The following is a 26,719-nucleotide window of genomic DNA, read 5'->3' as shown; positions in this document are numbered from 1 at the left end:
AGAACCATAAAGCCACTGTGCTAAATCAGTAAATCAGCAATTGTTCAGAGAAAGATATACCTGCAATACGTTGTGTTCTGCTTCTTCTCCTGTTGTAATTTCTATTTTCTCCAATAAATATCTTTGTGCTGTTTTGCTTGATAGGTAAGCAGCTGCTGATTCTGCTAGCGTTGAACCCTTAGCAAAAAATGGTGCTATTTCATAAGAAAGAGAGGAAGAGAAAATGATGAAATTACTATGGGAGGAAGGTCATACAAAATTAATGAATGTTATGGATGTTAAATACATTCTCTTCAAATTAACTTTGATTCAAAATTAGCTATTATAATTATTATAGATATTATTAACAATGGAGTTAGGCACATCTGTGCTTTCTGAATTTACCATATATACATGCTAAATCCTTCCAAACTCACTAGCTCCATCATTATAACTCTCAAAACTTGGCAGTGTGGTTTTCTGCCATTTTGTGGCAAGAAACAAAACAGAAAGTTAATATGAGCCTTAAAACCAACTTAACTAAAAATAAATAAATAAATAAATAAACAAACGTCCAGCTCGGTCTGCATAGCTGATCTCTTGTGGGCCTGCTCTATTTTGCATCACTGACCCATTATTGCACCTCTCCAATATTGCCTTCACCCTCTAAAAATGGTTGCTTGTCTTCATTTGACTGCACAAAGGTTGCCTTTGAGAGTTGGAGGAGACTATTATAGGCTATGTAGTCTAATCCACTGTCTAGTCTATCCCCATTTATTTGAAGAAATCCCCAGAAGCTATCAAAGCTATGAGAAATAAGGTCCTCCACCACCTCTGTAAACATTCTCACTGCTAATTGCTCTTACCATCTCAAATGTTATCTTAATACTCAACTGCTAGAAAGCACCATGTTAGAGAAATCAATGGTTTCTAAGTCATTATATGGTCATTTCACCTTTTCACCTGTCATCAGGTGTTTAACCTGATTTCACATCTGACATTGCTTAAAATTTTGGTTTATGTTGGGGCACGGCTAAGGATGACATGGTAGCAGAGTATGAACTCAATCCTGGGGAAAGATTGGGAATAGGGGTATCTACAGGGTGTGGTCAAAATGTCGAGATGGTGGGCACAACTGTGTGATTGACACTCCACCTGTTTTTTATATGAGTTGTGCCTACTTTGATCACACAGTTGCAGACACCCCCTTGACTTTTTTGACCATAGCCTGTGGACATCTCTGAGGGGCAAATAAATGACAACACACTGTTAGTCAGAGTAGAATATATCAGGCTGGAAAGACAAAGTAGTCTAATATGATATAAGGCTTGTTCCTACTGGAGTCTGGCTTTTGTCTTAAATCAGCCATCCTCATTCTGGCATCCTCTAGATCTGGGGCCTACAACTCCCATCACCATCTGGGAATGAGGGGGGTATTTTGGCAGAGGATTATGGAACTGCCACCTAGTTCTGGTTGGGGAAGGCTCAATTCTCAGTGCTCAACATAATGACCACATACACAATGTCATGAAAGAGCAACATCAGTTTTATGCCATTGTTAGCTAAGAAACAGCACCTACCTGCCCACGGGGAAATGGTATGGAAATCTGGGGTACAGAGGGGTTCTTTTTCACTGATATGCTGCCCATCTTTGGACAGCAGCTCTGGGGATTTCTCAGGCTTCTAGGAAAATTGGAGAAAGATCTGATTTGAATAAATTACAATTAGGTATGGAAAGATATCAGATATTGAGAGCGGACATTTAAAAATGTGAATGGCATTGTAATATACACAATGGCATAGACTAAGCTAGGCTAGGCTAAGATAGCAATAGGTAGTTTGTGGTTTAGTATGTGTGAGAATCCAGACATTGTATTATTATACAATGTGCAGGTCATCATTATTAGGCTATAATATGATTTATTTGTTTTGGATTAGCATGTTGTGTGAACACATGACTGAAGTTTGTTTAACCTGTGCTTAAGGTTTAGTCTGTTGTATGAACTTAGCTAGTAAGTGTCAAGCCCCGAAGGTCTCACGGTAAGAGATATATAAATTAATACCTTGTCTTTAATAGAGCAAGTTAATGTGAAGTTTTTACAAATACCTTGCAATATTGTATAAGTCAAGTGGAAGTTCTCTTTCAAAGATTAATTTTGATCCAGATTTTATCCATAGTAAATAGATTCTAGTGCTCTTTGATGCTAAATTTATTATTTATTTTGCCTATTGTAATAAAACATATCTAAAATAAATATTTGTGCATAAATTAGGTAGCGTATACTGCTTTAATACAGATTGAGGACTAAAACTACCAAAATCTTATTGTGTTGTAAGTATCTGTGATGAAATCCAAAGTTGTCATAATTGGCCCGGTTTAGACGGACATTCTTGACTTCATATACCAAGATCCTAGTTCATTTTTCTGATTTATTCAATACTATGGCCTAAAATGCATGGATCAGAAGCAGCATGAAATTCACACTTAATGCAGCACAGGATCTTTGTGCCAAATTGGGTAAGGGGAAAGTACATGGTCCCAACACTTATTCTGAGGTTCATAAATCCTCATTTGTCAAGGCAGGAGCTATTGTCACAGAACATTGGATTGGAAGAAGCCATTAAATATCACATTTATCAGCATTCTGCTTGCATGGTATATAGAAATGTGCATATCCCATTATGTATTTTTAGGATACAGAGAATAAAAGCATTTTAACCATGCTGTATTAAATGATCCTGAATTTGTGATGTGATTCGTTTCCAGTTATAGGGTTACCCAATGGATGAATGGTGCCTCGTTTCCTGCAGATCTGGTTCCTCTTTGTTGGAGATATGAATTGAATGGCTCTGACTTTTCAGCACCTCATGGACCTACTGACCACAAGGGGGCAATAGGTGTAGATAAAAAGTTAAGGATGTATTGTGTGTCCCTCCCCTTTTGTTTTTTTTTTAATTGCTAATCTTAAAGCACCTCATTCTGCCTTTCTTCCAAGGCTCAGCTGTGTAGAGCACATGCTCTTTGATTCTCCTTGTGGCAGAATATAATTGGCTAGGAGCTAGGCTTTCAATCCTTAAAATCCATTTCTTGGAAATAAACATTATTTCTGTTATAAAAACCTGCTTCACTAATGATTGCCCCGGTGAGATTCCCTCTCTGAGGGACACTAAAACCTCCACAGAACAGTTCAACCTCCAACCATGTTGAAGATTTGATTTGTTAACTTTAAAAGCAACTAGATATGCAGGAAATAGCAGGTGAAATATTTAATGAATTGAGTTGGACTATTACCTGCTGACTGACGCAGCTCAAATGATTATCAAAGACCAGCACACGACCCAATTCCACAGTTATTCAGAAGTCTTTGAAAGAAATCTGGCATTCACACAAATTGCATTATTGGATCAAGGGCTGTTTAGATAATATTTTAGGAAAAAAATGAGTTTTTGTAGCCCAGGAAAGAGGCAAACTCATAAGTAGTCAGTTTTAAATTCATCATTTATTGTCACTAAGTGTATTGCAAATATTATAAGGTATATGTCTAAAATGAGTAAAATCTCTTTTTAACTGTTGTTTCCTGATCATCTAGATTCAAAATCAACAGAACAAGAAATATGAATAAATACACCCTTCAAACTTAAATTTATGAATAAAATCATTAGTATTGAAGCATTCATTAATACTTACCAAAACTCTTTCTACTATATTTTCTCCAAACACAAAGTTAGAATGCTCACTGTCTGAGAAAGTTCTGTCTTTGGGTAATGGATTGCTTGAATTAAAAAAAAGGAAGATATATTTGTTTACCTACTTAATTACCACAATATATACACTGCTCTAATCCAAACAAGGCTCTAAATGGCTTACAAAATATTATGAACAGTGAAGATTAGATAGATAGATAGATAGATAGATAGATAGATAGATAGATAGATAGATAGATAGATAGATGATAGAGACAGACACACACACACACACACACACACACGTGCACACACACAAAAAGACATCACCCACTTTCTCTCACAGGGACATTTTTGACCCCATTTCAACCTGCACATTCTATTTTGTAACTCTGAGCTACTACACTGTACTTCGTAAATAATTTAAAAAATAACAGTATATGCTACCCTTTACCTTGTAAACCTGTTACTACTATAACTAAACTTTGTAAACTCCTTCCTTCCTTCCTTCCTTCCTTCCTTCCTTCCTTCCTTCCTTCCTTCCTTCCTTCCTTCCTTCCTTCCTTCCTTCCTTCCTTCCTTCCTTCCTTCCTTCCTTCCTTCCTTCCTTCCTTCCTTCCTTCCCTCCCTCCCTCCCTCCTTCCTTCCTTCCTTCCTTCCTTCCTTCCTTCCTTCCTTCCTTCCTTCCTTCCTTCCTTCCCTATTTTCCCCATCTAAATATTTGATAGGAGGCACAACAGGACTAGTGATTAAATTGGGCCTGACACATTGATTCATACCATGTCATACTACAGACCACAAATAATTATTCTGTTTATAATGAAATCTTTAAAAGAAAAACAACCAGAAAAAGGCTCATGAAATTCTCTTTATAATAATTCTATTAAATATCCAAGGATTGGCTTTTGTTCTTTATGGTAGCATCCTTCTGAAATTCCCTTGCTTCCACTTCAAAATCTGAAAGTATGCCCCAATTTTCCAGGTGGTAAGGAGGCAATCCCAGATTATAATTCAGAAATAATTGAAAAGACCAAATGATTGAATATATATTTCTTTCAATCATCATCATCATCATCATCATCATCATCATCATCATCATCATCATCTAAATAGATTTCAATTAACTTACTGTGTTGTGCTAGAGCTTGACATCTGAAGTGGGAGAGGAGGCTTTTTGGAGATATCAATACATGAATAAGCATCTTCAGACATCTAAAAACAATTCATTAAATCAGCTTTGTTCTACTTGCACTCTAAAACACAAATACGTATTAGGATAACCTCCCCGTCTGTTTTATTCTGCCCACAAGAGCATTGGCTTCCCAAAGAAAGAGACCCATATCACAAGTGCACAAATTGGCCCTCTTCATGGAACTGTTTTTCCTCAAAAAGAAGGAAACCCAGGAAATATTTGGACTGGATATTTTTTTAGATCTCCAGGTGCTTTCAACAATTTCAGTTCCCCCATGAACCCATTTTAATTAATGTTTAACTTAATAATCAATTAATTATAGAACTTATATGGCTGCCTATCTCATATAATGATTCTAGGCAGCTCACAACAATCAATAAAAACAGAGATAAAAACAAAACTACCCTCCCCACCAGGTGCCAGACCAAAGAGCCTCCCAGCTCAACCCCCATCCTAGCCAAATGCTTGGGGGAAAGAGAGTGGTCTTTTAGAAAGTTAAAAGGGTAGGGATCTCTCCGATCTCAGGTGGGAGACTATTCCAAAGAGCTGGGGTGGTCACCAAGAAGGTGTGCCTCCAAGGTCCCATCATGTGACATTTAAGGGAGGGGACCTGGAGCACACCCACCCTTTCTAACTTAGTAGGATGGGCAGATACCCTCAGAGAGAAGTGGCCCCACATGTTTTCCAGTTTTCTTCTCTTTTGTGAACAGGACAGGGCATCTTTAATTTCTTACTCTTGACTAGAATATTCTGTTTCTGCCTCTGGAATGTCTTCCACAGACAAATGCAGTTCATGTTCAGCCTGACAACCAGTGTCAGATGAAAACCTTTCTACTCAGCCAGCCCATTCGTTGAGACTTTCTGGGCTGCTTCATTTATACATTTTGGGGCATTTCCCCCCCCCCCCCACTGTTTTAAATAGCTGTTTGCCCTCCTGGAATTGAAGAAAGTGATGCTTCATGTTAGTAGTAAATAATAAAATAATTAATGAATGGTGTTTATTTCAGTGAGTTTATTTATTTAAATGCATTTCTCTTGTTGAATATTTCTTGATCATGTGCTGATCATTCATGTGATTACTAAAGGCAAAACAAACTTGTTACAGAAAAAACGGCAAATTTAAAGAAATACTAAGGAAGTCTTCTCTAAGATAATATATATATTTTGGTAATATTTCCTGAATAGGTAAAAACTCCACCCAAAGCTTTAGCTTGAAACTTTACTTCTGTGCCTAGTGATTTCATGGTCACATTCATTCTCATATCTGTATATCTATATATAGATATATCTCAAGAATATGGAAGTGGTTCGCCATTGTTCTCTTCTGGAATTTTTGTTTTTTTACTTCTTAGACTAGGCTGTATCTAGAGATTCCCAGTGATCTCCCACCTGGAAGGCAATGACGAACTCATTCTGTATCAGTGCCAAGAAAATTACATGGATATGTCTGTGAAATCACCAGAAGTCTCACTCAAACTGGCAGAATCCATTCCAACTAAAGACATACTGTATTACCAAGGTCATCAGAGTTCCCACAGTTAGCATTCAGTGTTTCTCTCTAATTTTTGCTAGTTCCATAGACTGTTCTGCTTTTCCAAGTATGCAGAAATGTGATCATTCCTTCAAACCGGCCTATCATTCAGTGTAAAAAAAAGAGTTCCGTTTTTCACATACTATTCTACTGACCATGCACCTTTTATACACCTCTTTCCTAAGGATGCACATTCTTGCATGTTATTATCCCAAATCGACATACTGCTATAAGCATTGTTTGACCCAAGAATTGCACTGGAGAATGTAAAAAAAAAAAAAAAGTACATTATCTGAAGAACAACTACTGCTCTGATTTGTACAGTAGTTGATGAAGTACAAGTTCCTTAAGACCTGGTTCTATTCTCAGCCCTGAGGTTAGGGTGTTTGGGGAGGACTGTTTTTTCTGAACATTGGGGAATGCTGTTTCAATCCAGGGACTCATGTTGTTTTAGCTGTGTTTTTTACCTTTATGTGTTGGATATGTTGTAAGCTACCCAGTGTCTTTTTAAAATTGGGCAACCTTAACAAATCCAATAAATAAGCAAACAAAGAAATGTTATCTCAGCTTAAAAATGTGGGCCAAGTATTTTCGTATGGCAAAGCTCATATAAAAACGACAATATAGAATCTTTCAGAGCCTTCTGCCATGAACTGGATCCTTCATGGATGGGACAACAAGAACATGTACTCTTGATGGTGTATTATCTTTTACCTGATTGTCTGCTTCATGATTCTCCTCTAGAGGATTTTCAGCAGTTCTCTTTTTTTCCATTCGGCATGTAGTCACTTGTGGCAGTTGCAATAGGGCAGGCCTTAACACATCTCTTTGTCTGGTGCTTGTTGGAAGACCTTGAAAAATAGAAAGCAAAAGGGATTTGAATTTATGCCATTCTTTCCTGATGTATAGTCTTCTTATACTTGGGTTTCTTAAACATTGCTCTTCCAAGTGAAAAATAGAATTTCATGATTGCAGTAGTACCTGGATTTCTCTATTATTCTCCCTCTAGGACCATGGCAGCTGGATTTCCTTCATGTTTTGCAAATATTTTGCAGTCCTCTTTTTCCTTGCCTATGTGCACCATTGTAACATCTTTTATACCCTATTTGAAGATGTAAATATATAGGAGACAAGTGCTTAAATAAGCACCTGCTTAAATAAAGTATGGCACATGCCTACATGGATATTTAAGGAGGACTGAACTTTCATGCATCATGTATCAGAATCACCAGCCTGCTACACAGTCTAGAAGGCTTGCAGGCAAGGATTCAAGGACACAGTTCTTGATAAGCTAGTCTTATGACAGATATTAAAAAAGCTGTAATTGGAATAGAAAACCAGCAGCTGAAAGCTATAAGATTTAAGCCATACACAAAGTTGAAATCTTACGTCTCTTTCTCCTGGTTGTTTGTGACAGACCAAGAGCTGGTTGTTTCTCTGTGGGAAGAGTGGTTGACAGCAGCATTCACCAAGGAAACAAAATGCTCACTCTGATAAAAGCAGCATAGTGTCACCACAAGCCCTGCTCTTTTATACATGCGTTGTGAAGTCAAACTCATCCAAAAGAGGTAGAGTGTACAGTATGGCACAATGGTACAATGCTACTTCCATCATCTTGATGAAAACAGCCAGAGCTGTGGATGGTCATGGATTGATATCTGAGCATTGCCAGTTTTTCCCAATCTTTTACCTTTTCTATTTCCTTCTCTACCAGTTTTACACATGGAATGGGGAGAGAATTGTTACATTTAAATAATTCTTCTTACCTTGTTCTGTTGCTTTCACATCAACACACTCTTCTAATAGGCCTGAAGTCATGAATACATTGTTCTTCTTTACTATAAAGCAAATGTTTGTCCAAAATGTTCAACAAAATTTATGTTCTGTTCCCATGTGTTTCATTATACCAGCCTTCTCTAGCCTGATGCCCTTCAGTTATATCATGCTTCAGTTCCCAAACTCCTCAACGGATGCCCAGAAGGCACCAGACTGCTGTACTGTAAGCTTCATCTTCTCAAACTTTTCCAACACTTTTAATATTTTTTGGCAAGGTTGGCATCCAGTCCATTTAAACTCATCAGAACTCTCTTACAGAGATAATTGACCGAAGGGACTGGCCTGAACATATGGAGTACCCTTGTCAAAAGCAGTCTCTGAAGCCAGCAAGCTGATGGGGATAACAGATGACAGGGAAGCTGGAGCCAGCCAGAGACTAATTGTGGTACAATAATTTAATTTATCTTAGCAGTAGTCTAATACTGATATCCTATTTTCTGTCAGAACAATAAACTGGCACAAGAAGAAAACTAATCTGAATGAGCATAATTTAAAAAATGCAGTCTCTCAAAGACGGAGAAAAAAGAAAAAGAAAAAGGGAAGGAAGGAAGGAAGGAAGGAAGGAAGGAAGGAAGGAAGGAAGGAAGGGAGGGAGGGAGGGAGGGAGGGAGGGAGGGAGGGAGGGAGGGACGGCTGGCTGGCTGGCTGGCTGGCTGGCTGGCTGGCTGGCTGGCCAAAGAGAGAAGAAACAATGTATAGGTCCCTATAACAATTTTATGTATTCACTTTTTAGGTCAACCTTTAACTTACCTGGCTGGGAAGGTGGAAATGTTGGAATGACGATAAAGGATGACGTTCTTGCTTGTTTCTTGGAACATACCATTTCTGAAAATGTAAGAATTAAGGGTTTTTTTCCCCGATAGCATTTTACATTTCATAATCTTAAGAAAGCTATTTATATTTGAATGCTGACATAGTTATAGAAGTATCTATTTTTGCTAACAAACAAGGCAGATACTAGGTATATTGTCATTCATATAATTTCCTCTTACTGTCAAGCCACATTTTGAAATGGTTAAAAACTAAAGCATGATGTCCAGCACTTAACTTCACATGAGTTCAGGATGTAACATTCCAAACCAACTTTTAGAAGGCTTTACTTGTCAATGTAAATACAGTATAACATAGAAATTGACAAAGGCTTAACAGAGAAGCCATACCTCTATACGACTGTGAGTCAGAGGACTGAAAAGAAGAATATGAAACTCTTGCACGTTTTCTGGAGCATCCGCTGGGAACTAAAGGGGGAAAAACACAGTACATGATAATCATATCAGACTGTCAATTCCAGTAATGTGTTACATTAAAGCAGTGTTTCTCAACCTTGGCAACTCTAAGATGAGTGGACGTCAACTCCCAGAATTCCCCAGCCAGCATGGCTGGCTGGGGAATTCTGGGAGTTGACGTCCACTCGTCTTAGAGTTGCCAAGGTTGAGAAATACTACATTAAAGCAATGCAAGAATCCGACACAAGGCTATAAAGGGCAAAAGCATGTGTGTAAATTTGGGAATATCAAATATCAAGGGAGGTTAGAAAGGAACATCACTTGTTCAACTGTATGAAGCAGTATGAATTACTCTAAGCTTGGCAGCACTAGGACTAGATGGGGCTAAAGTCTTTGTCAGCTCTTCCTAATCCCAAAATGAGGACTGAGCTCTTCCATTATATGAGTTCTAAGCAGAAGGGTTGGTGACAGTAGCAGGGTATAATGGTATGTGGGAATGACCTTGGGAGACAGGGGGGAGAGCCGCAGACTGAGCAATCAGCGTGTAAAAGGTATCTCAGCCCACTGAAAGAGAATGGGAAAACATTTCAGATGGGATACTCCCTCGCATTCCGGACAGTAAAAGAGGGAAGAAATACTTTCAGTCATGCAAGATTCTGTTAATGTAAGCTTACAATAAAGATAGAGCTAGTACTCCTGGCTATGTTTCTTATCTGGCCATCTTGCAGGGCTAACACAGGGGAACATGTTGGCAAACTGATATGACTGCCAGCTTCTCCAACATCATGCAGTTCCCAACCTTCTTGTATATAGGAGGACCAACTTTGTAATTGAAGCTAGTACTTCTTTATTCATTCCTGAAAAAGCGAAGCACTCATATGAAGTGATATGAGACACCTGTCTATATGGAAACTGTTTAAAAGAAGAAGAACACAGGAGCTACACAGGAGCTCCAAAAGAGCTTGGGGCCTAGGAGAATCTGCCACTTGAGTTGCAGGGTACACATGCTGTCCCATGGATTTTCCCATCCCAGCAGCAACAACAGCCCTGCCCCTCCCTCATCAGCCAGACAAAAACACCCACTGTGTATGCATTGCTCTGGGAGAATCCCCAGAGAGAAGCGTGTGGAGGTGGCTGCAGCAACTACTTCCCAAGTTGTGTGCCTTAGCTGCAATGAAGGGACTGCTCTGGGAGTACAGCAGGACACCAAGCTCGGTTTGCTATCTGCCCAAGGCCACCCCTCTGAAACATCCACTTCAATGCAACTAATTTTAGGACCAGCTCTCCAATAACTGATCCTTGGGTTTTGTGCCAAGGTAGGAGAAGACTGCACAGCAACTTAGCATGGTAAACCTGTTTCACGTGACAAGGAGTTGCCTGTGACATAGGGAATATCCAGCCCTAAATATAGTCACCTCAACTTAGGCTGCCAGATCTGGGCTGCAAAAATTAGGTTAGAATTTTCTGCATCGCTTTGCTGTCACCAAATGGTTATTTGGATTTCAAAGCCGAGTTCTAATGCTCAAACCTACCCCCTCCACAAAGATTTATGAACAAAAATCATGATTACCATTTTCAGTCTTGTACACTGGATCCTCTGCAGACCTCTGAACAAAAAGAAGGATTGGTTAGTCCTTGACTGAAAAGTACTGGATGTCAAGTTTTTTTAAAAGATAGAGTGGACATCCAAACTGTCAGACTCCTGTCAGGACCTGTCACTGATTTCCTGACCCAAGGCAGCTAAACTAGTTTCCTAGGCTAGACACAATTTGGTTATGTAAGTTTAACTATTGCAAACAAGACGGAAGCCAAAGAAAGAAATTAATTGGCGGCTGTCAGCATGAAGTTGCAAGTGCCTTTTTTAGTGGTTCAAATCCATAGCTTTCTCTTCCTGCCTTCCCATGAATTAATAGTCTCTGCACAACACTTGGTAGCCTTGAGCCAAGCAGTTGTTGAGGCTTTGCACAGTGGGGCTGTTGAATGTTTATATCCATATCATTCAAAGTTTTTGAAAGTACACTGGAGATTATCCCAGATTCCCCAATTCACAGCAAAATGCAGATAATCTTCTGTTCCCTAGATATGTGGGCTTCAGTTGCCCTAATTCCCAGTTAGAAAGGCTAGGTTGGAAGTTGAATTCCTACACATCTGGAGAGTACCTCCCTGGGGAAGACAACTCTACCATTTTTGGAACTGTAATCATACCTTCTCCCCTTGAGCCAAAAGGAACAACAGTCCACCACACACACTACCAACTTAATTAATCTTATTGCTAGTTTACATAACATCCTGAATAATTTTGAATTTGTTTTTTCCATTCATACCAGAATTCAGCGAAAACTTTCTTCTGGCTGCAGAATGGGATCCCTGAGTTAGTGTGGCATATGAACTAGCAGTAGCTCCATTCAGACATTATTCTGAACACAATTAAAGGAGACAGAGAAATCAAACCTGCTAATACCTTCCTTGTGTTTATGTAGAATAACATCTGGAAAAAAAATCTGTGCACATACAAATTGCATGTACATACATAGGAGATTGCATTTATTCATGGTTTCTCAATCACACAGAGAGCCTACCATAAACAGTTTATATGTGTGCAGATGACTCACTGAGACATAAAGGGTCTGTGTCAGTTGGTATTTCTATCTCTGAAGGCACTGTTTTTATGCAGACTTTCAACGAAACATGCACAGACCTGCTGCTGCAATCCCACTTCCCCCACTATGTGGATCCACACATGCTGAGTAAGTTGTCTTGAACAAATGCCAGAAGAATGGGAGGAGTTTCAGTTCTTACTTTGTACGGTTGTTCCTTCTTGAAAACAAACATGGGCTGTGCAATCACTGAACTGCCTGGAAGAAGAAAAAAGAAGCCCCAACATTAAGTCATGGGCAAACAGAACTCAGAGTTCATCTTATTCTGTAGATCAGTTTGTTGACTGCAGATTTCTATGTAATTCTTTTTTCTTGGAAGGCAATTATTTGGCCTTCAAAACTGTATCCTCTTCAAATCTGCAAAGGTCTCCTTTTCCTTTTAGGGATGCAGCTATACTTAATGAGCATGCAGAATTTTCTAAATAATTCAGATGATGTGTACAAAAATGCATATGTGCACTTTCTATAGGCTTCCAACTTGAAGAAATATGAAAACAGAATTCCACTATGCTCCCCCTTATAACTGTGGCATCATCTCATCTACTGGTTTAGCTGGCTGCTTCTCCCTGCACTTGAACCCAAGAATATAGTTACTGCTACTCCTGGCTTCAGTCTACAAGTGTGTCCCACAGACACACTGTGATCAGATCAGATCAAATCAATTTTTATTATTACATCTAGTTTCTGTATGTCAGGAAGCTATTGCCTATCACAGATTAGGCAAAATCTATCCAGGTGCATAAGCTTGTCTATGACCTAAATAAAATTGATTGATTGATATCCAATTTACCTAATATTTATTTGTTTGTTTAATTGATATCCTCCCTTTCCTCCAGTAGTATTCATAGTATTCCCCACTCCATTTTCCCTCCAGACAACCCGGTGGACTGAGAGAGACCCAGAGCCACCCAGTGAGATTCCATGGATGAGGGTGGACTAGTACAGGGTTTCCCTGGTCCTAGCTCAACACTTTCATCCCTACACCAGTAGAAGACATCCCCTTTTTCAGCAGAGAAGGAGACCATAGTATTCAATAAACCATTGGCTGCTCATCTTAAAATCAAAGGATTACCCTTTGACATTTACTAGAAGTAATTTCAGGGTTAAAATCCAATAAAAATGTATGTGTAATCCATATACCATTTTTTTTTAAAAAAAACATTCTGTTTGCTAGTACATAGAACTCAATTTAAAAGAACATAATAAAACATCCCAAATTATTAATAATTGTAGCCCTGAACTACAGAAACACAGGCAGAATTCTATTGATTGAGGGAGTTATTGATAATTGAACTGCATATTTAAAGCAGGAGATATAGATTAACATAGCTCACAAAGGTATAATTTGAGCTCAGTTTCAATTTCATCATCCCTCAAGACTTGAATAACATGTCTGAGTATACCTCAAGGAAAACATATTAATATGTTCACTGATTCATCACACTTACATTTAAGATATTTATATACAACTTGGCTTAACTAGTATATTAATTAATGCTAGAATATTCTGAAACAGTTGCCAAGTGCCAAACTGGCACTTTAAAGAGTGCACTTTGTGTGTGTGTGTGTATACATATCCTCCAAAACGTTTGAAAATATCATAATTACATATCATACACAGATATTTCCAGTTTTCATCCCACTGTGGGTAAAAATGTACAGAACTGGTTGAGAAGGTCTGGGAAAAGAATTATACAAGGGGGAAAATTGTTGGGCTTCCTGTCATTATGATAATCAAAGTATGGCACTTTTCTGGACAATTACAGATGAAAGATAACATTTTCTGGAACCCCCTCCCCATAAGTGATGCATCTGGAAGCACCTTTGATGTCAGAAGCTGCACATTTTATCAATTCTGAACTCTTTCTCTGGATCTCCCAAGATGAATGTCTAGACTCAGGGCTGGATTCTGATAAATTCTTGAGCAGTTGTAATGCCACTCAAGGTCACCAGAGGGCAATAACAGGACTTTATTTCAACACCTTTTTGCTCTTCTCTGAGACTCCATCTTAGCCAAAGAAATGACATTTCCCGAAGTGGCATTTCCACAACTTCCTCATCCCTTTCTACCTAAAAGGAGAAAGTTAAAGTGGTTTCCCTTGTGCATCACCAAGAGAGAGGGAGAAAGGGGTTTGCATACATTCACATGGACTAGAATCTATCATTCTGGGATTCTAGTCCTTGTGAATTTATGCAAATCTGTTGGAAAGATCATAATGTAATCCACCCCCACCTGCTCAGTACAGGATCTACTAGAGCACCTCTGAGAGATAAAAATCCAGCTCTGTTTCAAGACCTCTAGTGAAGGAGAACCCACCCCATCATGTTGGCAGCCTGTTCTCCTGGCTGACAGCTTGTATAATCAGGAAATTCTTCCTGAAGTGCAGCCTGAACTTTCTTCCTTGTAATTTTAATCCACTGGTTCAAGTCCTGCCCTGTGGGGCAATAGAGATTAAGCGCACTCCCCCTTCTCGGAAACAACGCTTCAGATATTTGAAGACTGCTTTTGTATCTGTTAGTCTTTTCTGCAAGCTAAATGTACTTAGATCCTTTAGCTGTTCTTCATGGAACTTGGCTTCAAGGATGCTTCACCATTTTAGTAAGCCTCATCTTAATTTGCTCCAGGGTGTCCCTGTCCTTCTTGAACTAATTTATAAACATAGTTACAAGATTTAAAAATTAACAGTATGATTTAATTATTAAAATTAATTAGTATAATTTTAATACCAGTGCATAATGTTTCAGTACAATGGAGAAGATGACTCTAGTTGAGTAAGCTGTGTGCTGGCTTTTGAACAAGTCTAAGCAGTGATGGGGTAGTGATTATGACGTTGGGCTGGAATTAGAATAATCCAGGTTCAAATCTACACTCAGCCAGGACACCAAACTGGATGACCTGATGCTCATTATATCTCAGCCTAACCTCCCTTGCAGAATTGTTCTACTGGGAATGAAAGTGGAGAAGAGGTATGACCTTATGCTTCTGAAAAAAATGCGGGAGAGGAGGAGGAGGGAGGAAGGAGAAAAGATTTTGAAAAACAACACCCCTGACTCAGTGTGGTCAGATATTGATGAATTACTATGTACCAGAGCTTCAAGGCCACTGAAAATTGGCAAGAGTCAAGTATTTTTCTATGCCAAAATTAGAAGCATTTTTTTAAATACCTAAAACTCTGAGTTGGGAGGAACTGAGGAAGTCACCCTGATTGGCTGATTTCTGAATGGCAATGAACATCAGGGGGCATCAGTGTGTTAAATTAAAGAGCCACAGACTGATTTTTTTGGCCAAGGTGGTTAGGAATCCTGGGAGTTGTGGCTCAATACATCTGTACCAATCCATTGATTAAAGCTCTATACCAGGGTTTTTCAAACTTGGCAACTGTAAGGTGTTCCCCAGAAGTGTAAGATGTTCTGGGAGTTGAAGTCCCCACATCTTAAGTTGCCAAATTTGAAAAACATGGCTCTATGCCAAGAGTTTTCAGGAGGTCCTTGTCGTTCACTATTCAGCAAAGAAGGCATTCTCTTTTTCCTGTCCATAACAGATTTTCTGTGGCAAGAAAAAAACTTTGTAAAAACAATGAGCAACCTTTGAGTTCCCTCTCAACAGGATTCTGTGGAATAGGCAGAATAATTCCACAACCTTTGACTGGAAGCCACTGGCCTCTCATTCAGTACCAGGTTTCCATGCATTACTTAGTGAGAGATTCAAATCAAGAACATCACATTTCCCTGATGATGTTGATTTTCTTATGGCTTTTTCCATGGGCAACTTGAATCTTCCCACATAAAAAATGATGGGTGGAGCTCTGGCCACCCAGATCTAAATGAGTCATAAGTCAAAAGCAACATGGAAATACAGATACACCTTCAGTGGGAACCTTTGTTCAGGTCAGATGTTCTCAAACTGTGGGATGTTGCAAGCAATTTGGGGGAGTTGCAAACAATTTGGGGGAATCACAATCTTTAAACCCAATCAGATTTGCATAGGAAATATGGGAACCCCATCTGATGATGATGATGACAATGATGTTGATGATGATAAAAACTGTGTCCTTTGGTGTTGAAATGAGATGCACACATTTTATTGTGTCCATACACAACATGCAGTAGCTGCATTTCTACAACGTGCTAAGCCAGAATTAAACAAATTCTATCATGGCTCATTGTTCTGTATGATTTCAGCCTGGAGAGGATGCCATTTGCTGCCCTGTCTCCAGAAGCCAAGTGTCTTGGACCAACCGTCCATGCAAAGCAATAACTCCAGATCACAAACACAGTGAGGTTGGCAAGCCACAGCCAAGACCGCGAGCCTAGTACGTCTTATAGATCTACATGCCTGGTGCTGCCAATAGAGTCTTTCCTGCAAATATCCACTTCTTCAACCATTTCCTCTCCCATCAGCCATCCTTCTTGTTTTGAAGCCTGGGTGAAGGGGGAAAAAATTACTAGACCAGGAGAAATTTGGAGAGGGAATCAGTAATGGTGATGACACTGTTTATTTCAGTTCTCATGGATTCTCATCATTCCAAATGTACATCTTGTTCCTCTGATTTCTGCATCAGTTTGTCATGCAAAATTTTAAAAAATAATATTTTTAGATATTTTCTTGCACATCTTCCTTATCCAAACAACTTGGCTGTACATACATCTTTTTGATTAGCAGTGTTTCCTTCATATAATTTTTCCATGTTATTCTCACTTAGATATGAATGTTTGGGCGCCTTCTTGACAGTAGAGATTAGTTTTGAACAATATTGGTCCAGAAGTACAAAACAAGGGAAGCCTTAAAGTGTGAACAGCATGCATTTCTCCTCAGTCAACTCTTTCAACCTCATAGCAGCATTATTAGAAAAACATGGACTTAAGAACCTCCCTGTATTTCTTCAGAACATATAGTTCCACATCAGCTCCAAACTGTTTTTCAGATGAAAATCATTTCAGTGAAGGCCATTTATTACACTCACACACACATTCATAGGGAACAAATGGTTCTGTACACCTTAAATTCAAGGAGCAACTATTCTGACTGTAGGACAGCCTACAATGGCTTTCGGTAAGCTTGCCTTGTGTTGTTGGCATGCAAAACTAAAGCAGTTGGTGAGAACTTGGTTCATAAATGCACTTTTGGAATTCATCATGTTCACTTCTAATTATTCGTGAGCATTTACATTCCCCAAATCCTTCTCTGGCTCATATTTAAATAGCCCAGATCTTCCCTTCTCCCTGCATTATTTCTACCTACTTGATTAGCTACTACTGGCATGTGAAAGATGGGGTGCCTGTCCCTTTCTTCGTGCCCTGCTGATGGAGCACCAGTAGCAGTTCAGTAAGAAGTTGAGAAAGAAGGAGTGAGAAGTTTGAAGGATTATTGCTGAGGCAGAAGGAGAGATTCCAAAGCCTGGGCTTGAGAACTGTCGGCAATTGGCATAGTAACACCCCACAATATTTCTTATTTTAGGGAGCAGCAGTTCAGCTTCTTCAGAGCCAATTATATTCAAGCTTGAGAAAGCTTATTCTTTACTGCAGAAAACACGATCCCACGCCTTGAATTTGGAGAAGCATTTTATTTCAGGAAAAAAAATGCAAGGAAAGAAATGTAAACATTAAGGGCTCTTCCAGACAGGATGCGGTTCCAGCAAAGGATTGAGATATGCCTCCTGTTCATGAGGTGATGCTGTGACTGGATCCTTATGAGTGTCAGATTTCCTGGATTCCCACTGTACCAGTCATGACCTCTCTTCTTATGAAGAAATCTTGTTTCAAGCAACAAGGGCCACTGCAGAAATGACCATAGTTCACAGCAATGGCAGAAGGCATATGTGGACAATAGCAAACACTAACAGTTCCTTGTGCTCAGCTACTGGTCAAGATAGGCAGTTGCTGATTGGCTGCTGGTTCTCTGTAAGCTCTGTGGGCTTGCAAACATTTAAAATGCTTGTGCACATAACACTGTGACATGCACAAACATGAAAGTAGACTGGATCAATCACAGCTGTGTCTTAAAACACATTCAGAAGAATTCAGTGATAGAAAAACTGGTCATCTTGAAGTCATCTTAATGAGATGCAAGAAGGAAAGCAGATTAATCTGGATTGGGTAGATGTATTCAGAAATTATTAATGTCTTTCTATGGGTATGAGCTTGTTCATATAATTGATTGTTGTCAGCTTGGTTAAAGTAAAGGTAGGGGTCAGTGGCCTCTGCAAATGGACGCATTCTCACACGGCGTTGGCCTTGCAAGGTAGTCCAGACAAGAAGTACACCCAGAAGTCCTAGCTCAAACTTTATTGTATTGCAAGTCTGAAAGTGCCTCTTTCCCCCCTTGCCTTTACAAGAAACTAGGGAGAGTCCCTTCTGAGACCTTTGCCATGGCCCCATTGCTTCTGTGGACTCAGCTGCCTCTTCTCTGACCATTGCCTAGTCTGCAGCTCATCCTCCCGTCTCCCAGGGTCATTCCCACATACCATTACCCATGGGCTGTTCTCCTACATCCAGCCAAAGTCAATGTGCAGCTATTCTGTCTTTTCCTTCACAACCACTTTTATCACAATAAGAAAAAGATACAAAAACAGAGGAAAGTTTCAAAGGAAAGCCACATTGTCTGGAGCTTTGCACAACTCTGCATTTGAGGCAGCAGCCTCTGTGAGTTTCATCCAAAAGCACCCACCGGTATCATAATGACAGCCCTTGATGGCATCCTCCTGCAGTTTTTTGGGGGGGAGGCACATGGAGAGGCAGAGGCAGCACAGGGAACCGAGGCAGAGGAAGGGTGGAATAACCTGAGGCAGCAGCCTCCTCTCCTTGCCTCTCCTCTTCAGGAGCAACAGCAGGACACATGCTCTGACCGGCTGATGTGGCAGGAACTAGTTACAACTAGGTTGCACTGGTCTGGGGCAGCTCGGTCTGTGTTGTGACTAAGAGGCTGCTGGACAAGTCACTAGCGAAGCCTGCCAAGCGCGCTGCTTCTGGCCAGCAGAACAGGAATAATCCAGCATTTCTGCCAAAAGGAGACTGGGCAATAAATTTGTCTGCCAGTCTCATAAATAATGACTGCAGACCAAACCTCTTATTTTCTTTTTCCCTCCTCACTTTCTAGGTATGTACAGAACACTCTGGGACTGCAGCAGAAACCAATTTGTCACTTTCTGTTAGGTATAATTTAAGCAGTGCACAATTTCCATCTTTACATTATGTCCCACTCTCCCCTCCTCCTTCCCCCACATTTATTTCCCTGATTGTAGTTCTCTCTGCCCAAAAGAGGCCCATCAAGCAACTTCCTTTAGCTATTTTAACATAGTTAAATACTAGCTCAAGTGTTTTTAGCTTTATAAGGATATGGCTAAGTATGTTTCTTGCACGGAACAATTGCCCCATTGATTCTGGGAGAAGGGAGACAAGCCACCATTTCTAGCAGAAACGAGAAGGGGTCGACATTTGCTTCATTGGGAGAAACAAATGGAAGAAAAGTAATACATGAGCATGCTCCAGGGGAGAAGCCAGGAAGAGGGTCTGAGGTTGGAGCCCTCACTGTACACTCAGAAGGGTGAGCCCGATAATCTTACGAATTTCGAGACCAAGGCTCTCCTCCCAGGGCCTAAGCCTTAGCCTATTTTGGAAACAAATACTTTAAATAATTTAAGTTCAGAATTAAAATGAAACAAGATTTAATTTAAACCATTTTGAAACATTTCTTTAAACGTTCATTAAATAAATACAACTTTGGGTGCAATTTAAAAAAATAGATTAAATGGACCCACAAATAAGTAGGTGTGAATCTGATGCAGACTGAAAACAGACTGACCCACTCCTCCAGAGAGAAAGTTGTAACCTCTATACAGTAGATAAAGTCAACTTGCAACTTTGCTCTGATTATGCTTCTGAAACAATTCAGGGGAAGGGATACTGACTCATTTCTGATGAGAAATTGATTTTTCCTCATTTAACTCTTATGGCTGCAGCAGCCTCCTTCTGACCACTAACCTCCTTCATATCATCCTTGATAATATATATAGCAACCTAATGAGTAGACCAGGATATGACAGCTCTCCAGGTACCTGAAAGAGGCCACTCAAAAGGTGTGATGAACTTAAGTTACAGGATGGCAGGTTTCAGCTGAATGTGAGGAAAAATTATACATATAAGGAAAAAAACAACAACTATGAGAACACTTCAGGATTTAACCATCCCAAGGGTTTGTTAAAATGAAGCCATTGTTTGTGAAACTGATCTGGTTTATAAAGAACTTGATCTAGAGACAGTGCAGCGATGGAGACCCATAAGTGCTTCGTTCCAGGATAACCCACCACCATCCTCTGCTTACAGAAGTCAAGCATTGACATGGATCAGTCAATCATTCAAACCTTCTCTTTTCTTTTTTAAGCTGTTTTCCTGACGGCTGTTTTCTACTCATGGTGTGTTTTGATGATTTACTTGTGATGTGCTTCGTTATCACTTTGCTGTCCTTGCAGTTTTATTACAGAGAAGGAACCATTCAACCCTCCAGATGCTGCAGAGCTACGATTCCCACAGCCCCAGTTGATAGGTCAGTGATAGGGGATGCTGGGAGTTGCTCAGCATTTTAGAAGGGCAGGCTTTTCCTTTCTCTGTTTTATATCTTTGGCATAAATTGATGTTTTTATGAGTTTATCTAAAAGTCATCACACAGTGAACAGTTGGTAGATAATGTATCAGGGTAATAACTAATATCCAGTTAGATTTGAGTGAGAAATTGGTTTGGCTCATATTTTACTGTCAACTTACGAGGTTTGCACTTTCTGAATGTTGTATATAGTATGCTAATATTTGCATTTTCTAAATTTTGCAATGCAGTTGTTTTTAATAAAATAGGGAAATGTACACACAAAAATGCATTATATTAGTGAAAAAATCATGCATGCATGTATGTATATGTATGTGGGGTTTTTTGTGTGTATATATATACATATCAAATAGATTAAACATTCTTTGCAGCCTTAAAATCTAAACTAATATGGAAAGAAGATGAAATGAACATAAGAAAAGGGCAAAAAAAATAGAAATGGAATAAAACTGATTCACCCATCCCTATTTTAAATCTGAAATGTTTAGATGTGTCAACTACAATTTCCTGTTCGTTTATACTCTTGGGACTACAGCCACCTGAATTCCATAACTAGCATAATGACTTATCAATCTATAGAAATCTTTTGTAAGATCTCTAATTACTTTTATATATAATGGCTTTTCCATGCCATCAGTGCCCTACTTGTTGATAGTTTGTGAAATAGGAGATGCTTAGCTTGATCCCCTGACACCTGTATTATTGCCAAGAAGCACTAAAGCCTTAGAGCTAAAAACAGGACTTGCCTAAACCTGTTGAAACTTAAACAATGTGTTTCATTTTAGAAACAGCCAAAAAGTATCATGCTCTAAAGAAAGTGTTATTTCTCCTCAAAGTGTGACTATGCTGTTGATGGCATCATCTACGTTCATTTAAAGAACTAAATTAAATTTAAATTAAAAATTTGGGGACTCAATAGAAACGTGGAGCTGATATGGAACAAAGGAGATTGTTAACATGTTCTAAAAAGAGAAGATGCTGTGAGGCCATCTTTCTCCAACCGGATATCCACCCAGAATTGCCATTATAGCGCTATATTATTGGTGCCAAGCTTCAGCAAACACTGAAGACTGGGAAGTGCAAAAACCCTATAGTCATTCCAATTACACTGAGCAGGATTTCAAGAATGTATTAAACTATAATGTACACTAAGACAAACTTTGTGCAGAAGACCGGGGGAGAGAACCATAGTGGAGAGTAGGGGATACTGATTTAAGGTTATGCCAGTTATGTATGGGGAATCATATTTTCAATTTTCAAGGTTTTTTTTGTTTTGTTTTTTTAGGAGAGTTGGATATTTTTTTCCCTTCTAAATTTATTTTAGCCAATTTTAGGGATTGCACTGCAATTTTTGTACGCTTCTTGACTCAACAGACCAAGGATCCATGCTACTAATTTTAGGCAACCATACTCTAAAATCCAGTAAAGCAATTTGAGGGAGGTCCATTATCTGTAACAATTGAATTTCATGGACCACATGAGGTTTGGTGGTTTTAGGTTGCCCACCTGCGATGTGGATAATGATCAAAGTCACTCAGGTCTAAATTCTGAGTTAATTAAAAAGCTTAGTGGATCTCTTTGGGCAGTCTCAAACTAACCTCCTCCTTAGTTTTAATTATAAAATATAAGCATTGCCCCCACTCTTGGGAAGAAGGGCAATGCAAGTTTTAAAGTAAATGAATTAGCGCGACCACAAATGTTCAAGATATCTACAACCTTTAACTGACTGCAATGATTGGTAATAACAAAAGAATAGAACCATGAAGAGAATTCTGCTTGGGGCAGGTTTTAGGCAATAAGTACCATCAGAAAAGCTTGAACAAATCCTAGACAGCCCTCCCTTCCCTCCTCATATATTAATACCCCAAATCATCAAGTCGGATAAGATTGTGACACATTCACCCTTGAGAAATCTTATGAGATTTTGTCATTCTTGCACAACATCTTATGAACTTGATGGTTTCATATGAGAGCTCATGAGGTTCTGTAAGGTTTAGCAATCTCATGTATTTTTGCCATTTTAAAAGTTAATATTAAAGAAAACTGAACTTCGGGGATTCCTAGATATTATTTAGGGGTGTCACAGATATCCTATTGCCTGCAAGTGCTGTATTGCTGACTTCTGACATAAAAAAATATTTTCTTCTACCGAGATCTTAAATTAGAAATCTATTTCAAATGATTCCCCACTCTGAAATTCTGAATTGTAATTTCTGTTTTATCTCAAAATATCCCTGATACAGTCAAAGTGATAAGAGGAGCCGAAGTACTCTGTAACAGTAACAGATTGTTACTCCCAACACTCCCAACACATTTGGATTAGTGCTAGGTTGGGAGAAAACAGTTTCTTAACAAATTATTTTTAACAATTGGTCAGAAGGATAAAACAAATTTTGGGATATTCTGTTCAGTATCAGAATATTGCTGAGTTTTAATGTTTAAAAGATTCTAGTCCTCGTATAAAAAAGTTGGAATTATATGGCAAGTGACTTAAACTGATAATTTTATTAGCGAACTTTTCTTTCTATTGTTAATTTTTTTTAAAGTATGAAATCCTTTCTCTGGCTTAAAAAAAAATCTTACCAGAAGCTGCATCAAGTAAGTAAATATACGTAACAAGTTGTGGCTGATGGATCAGTTTATTAGTGGTGAAAGCTCATGTTCAAAATCCCTGAAGTTGTCTGAAGGGCCTACAAAAAGCTCAGTTTGAGAGCTGTGTAATGCTCTGAGTTTGAGGGGACTACTCCTGTGCGTTCTGAAACACCTCTTCCAAACTGAGTCTGAAGCATTGCACAGACTTCTCCAGAATTAAAACTGCATTGCAATATATGGAACAAGTTGACATTTGTCATTTGCTGCAATCTTTTATTTTTGCTTCTGAGTTTCCACATTTGATGAGAAAGCAGCTTTTCCTACTTGAATGTATGAACATTGTCAAACCACTGAAGAGGTTAGCTGAAAGGTGATGTTAAATCTAATATCCCCCAACTCAGCAGAAAATCATAAATAAACAACCTAATGAATCTTTCCTGCAACAAGCACAGTCATCTTGAATGGGTTAGTGTAACTTCTCAGATGTCCATGGCTAGGTTGGTCTCAGATGTTCCAAATCAGAGTCTAATGCTCTCAGCACAGGCTCAGCGGTCACCAATCACCAAACCTTTGGAGAAGCCATCAAGAATTAAGCTACAGTCATGCAATTACTAATTTCTCATTGCAGTAAACAGCAGTATGTTCATTTCAGCTCTGCTTGACTGACAGAATCCATCAATATTGGCTTGGTTTGGCATCATCTTAAGCCAGGATTTTTTCAAGTGTAGTTTGTTGAGCAAGCCATACTGGCATCCTCCATATATACTACTAATCTATAAAGAGTGGATTTGTATATATTCTGGAGTAAATATGATTTAAAAATGAATGAATGAAACACACATTATGGGGTAATATAATCTGTGTGACCTAGCAATAACTAGTTGCTCAACTTTGGGAGGAGGGTGGAGCTATTGTAATATATATTATTTAGCACTATTCAGAAGTTTTAAAACTTTATTTTTGTCATATGCTGCTTAGAGGCATTTTGAAATAGAGCAGCACCCAAAAAACAGTAATAAATATACAAATGAATAAAATAAAATATGTTCAACATTTCTTCTACTAAAATATGCTTAGGGCTTTAGCACAAGTAGTCACCTCCCATCTTTACATTCAAGGCCATAATGTTCTCCCCCCATTCTGCCCTCCCACAATTATACTACATGTTGAGTGAATCCAAACTCAGTCCTACATTGTAGCAGGTCCATTGAAATCAACATGTTAAATGGTTCTATGACTTGATTTAAATCCCAGGGATTTCAATGAGTCCACACTGAGTAATGCCATGTTTGGATTTCACTCTATAAATATAAACTCACAATATAAAACCTTTATATCTCTACCCAGAGAGAAAACCATCTTAAAACATATACAAGATCATCCAGTCTTTCTTTAATTTTCAATAAATGCCACTAGATGGCAAACTTCTGAGGTTAGATTTCTCAATATTTTATCAAGCATTATACACTGATAATTGTTACTTCCTAATGCCATTTGCATTATTCATAAGGTATGTTTTCAAAGGTTTTTTTTTTTTAGTTTTTAAGAGTGCTGAATACAGCTCTATAGTCTTGGTGAACAATCTTTAGGAAATTGATTTATCAAAGACAGACCCTGGTGCCTTACAGATGCTCAGGACTGCAATTCCAAACTTCCTATGCAACTGTCCATCCTGGTGGGAGTAACATCTGGAAGGTATCATGGGAGTTACCTGTCTCTGGAATATACTGACTGGCACTGTGTTCTTATTATTATATTTAGTTTGGATACAAAAGCACATGATGTTATGATGGTCATGACATCTTCATGGCTTGTAATAGACACCTATGTCTAGAGAGTTTATTATGAATATTCCAGTGTAATTACCTCCCATGAGAATATAAGGTTTAATCTACAGACAAAATTCTTGACCAAGGATGGGGCAAAATTCTACTCCAGGTGCATTTTTCATTGCAGAATTTATGCCCAAAGGACCATGGTAACATAGGGTTCCCTATCCTCACCCCTTCCAGATTGTTACAGTCCGTCTTCCATTATCACAGACATTTTCAGAGGTCTTTTCCAAGACACTGTCATCCAAACAATAGCAAGCAATGTCCCCATATCTCAGCAACCTGCATTTGAAATGTTCTGTGTGTGCATAAAATATGCTTGTGACAAAAACGTTCCACCAAACTTCAACTGTCCTGCAAATTTTTTTCTTTGACTTCTCACAACCTAAGTAACTTGTCAGATAACATTTTCCCCAGAAAAACTGATCAATGGAAGCAGGGTTGAGGACACATTCAGAAGCTGTTGTTTTTTTTCTTAAACTAAAGAAAGATTCTATGATTTAAAAGAAATTCCAAGAAGTCTATTGATTTTAGTCTCTGGCAATTTTTTTCTCCCAGACAGTGTAACAGGGATTTTTAAGCTGAACCCAGGAAATAGACTTCAGGGCCTTGGATGAACTAGGACATAGATTTCTTTAGGAACATTTAATCAGCCTGACATGGACTGGAAATTGACTTCAGGTAATAAAATAACCCTAACATCACTTGGTATTTTTTTTAGTTATGCTTTTATAACACTTACATTAACTTCAGGAAATAATGAACTTACCTTCATCTTTGTGCCTGTCACAGTCAAAGCTGTGGAACACATAGATGTCTGTCCTGGGGCTTCCAGCTTGGTCCATGGTCCATGTGCTTCTTCTTCTTGTGAAATGAGGTCTGTCCTTCATCTGATGTTCAAAGCTAATAGCCAGAGAAGAGGTACTCCTTGTGCAGAAAACACTTATAACTGAAAGCACATCATTTATTCTTCCAGCAATGGTTTGCTGAATTCTCATAATCAAGGTCCATAGAGTTATCCAAACATACAACAGAATTCTGCAATATTGATACTTATTTTTTTTTGTCTGTGCAGACTCTGAAAGACCAACAGCAGTTACAAAAATGTCCTAACAGCAGGGCAAGCGTAACTTTACTCCTCTTCATATTAGTCATGCCACAATTTTTTTCAGAAGCCCAAAGCAGTTTCTTCTGAATTGAAGCTGTGCACAAAAACACTTTCTAAAAAACTGTAGCAGCTCCTGTGGAAAGAAACACTTTTCCCTGTAAAGTTTGCCCACTCTGTTTCTGACAGCTCAAGCTGGAGAGTCACTTAAGAGAGGCCTCCTGGGAGGGGATATGTAAAGCCTCCCAGATTAACATAAAGAGGGAACGCGGCCAATGAACAATGTTTCGTTTTCCTTTCATGGGATTTATCAACAAGAATCTGGGATAGTAAGTTTCATGTTCCCCGGGCTGCAGATGGGTTGGAAGCAAGATCTTCGTTCAGAAACAACTAAGCATTTCTGATTGGAAACTTTTAACAAAGTTATGACAGCATGCGCTTCTCCAGTGTCTTGCTTGGAATTTCTACAGCAAAATAATTTCTTAA

The 26,719-nt window shown here is 38.8% G+C and overlaps 1 protein-coding gene across 1 annotated transcript in view; it reads right to left on the bottom strand.

The window, feature by feature from the left end:
- The window catches only part of RANBP3L (RAN binding protein 3 like), a 43,420-nt gene extending 17,044 nt beyond the window's left edge, over positions 1–26,376 (bottom strand). The window contains exons 1-11 of the mRNA XM_088152738.1: positions 25,898–26,376; positions 12,248–12,303; positions 11,019–11,055; positions 9,383–9,460; positions 8,973–9,047; positions 8,153–8,224; positions 7,101–7,237; positions 4,793–4,875; positions 3,668–3,752; positions 1,560–1,662; positions 61–194 (exon numbers count right to left, since the gene is read on the bottom strand). Coding sequence (XP_088008864.1) covers positions 61–194; positions 1,560–1,662; positions 3,668–3,752; positions 4,793–4,875; positions 7,101–7,237; positions 8,153–8,224; positions 8,973–9,047; positions 9,383–9,460; positions 11,019–11,055; positions 12,248–12,303; positions 25,898–26,126 — 1,089 coding nt within the window. The 5' untranslated portion in view covers positions 26,127–26,376. The remainder of the gene's footprint in view (positions 1–60; positions 195–1,559; positions 1,663–3,667; positions 3,753–4,792; positions 4,876–7,100; positions 7,238–8,152; positions 8,225–8,972; positions 9,048–9,382; positions 9,461–11,018; positions 11,056–12,247; positions 12,304–25,897) is intronic.
- Between the last annotated feature and the right edge of the window lie 343 nt (positions 26,377–26,719).

This window comes from Python bivittatus, unplaced genomic scaffold (genome assembly GCF_059951505.1).
Source record: "Python bivittatus isolate LINGU-HERP-01145 unplaced genomic scaffold, Pbiv_v1 ctg000570_np1212, whole genome shotgun sequence".
Lineage (NCBI taxonomy): Eukaryota > Metazoa > Chordata > Lepidosauria > Squamata > Pythonidae > Python > Python bivittatus.
This window is presented reverse-complemented; position numbering and strand designations above follow the sequence as displayed.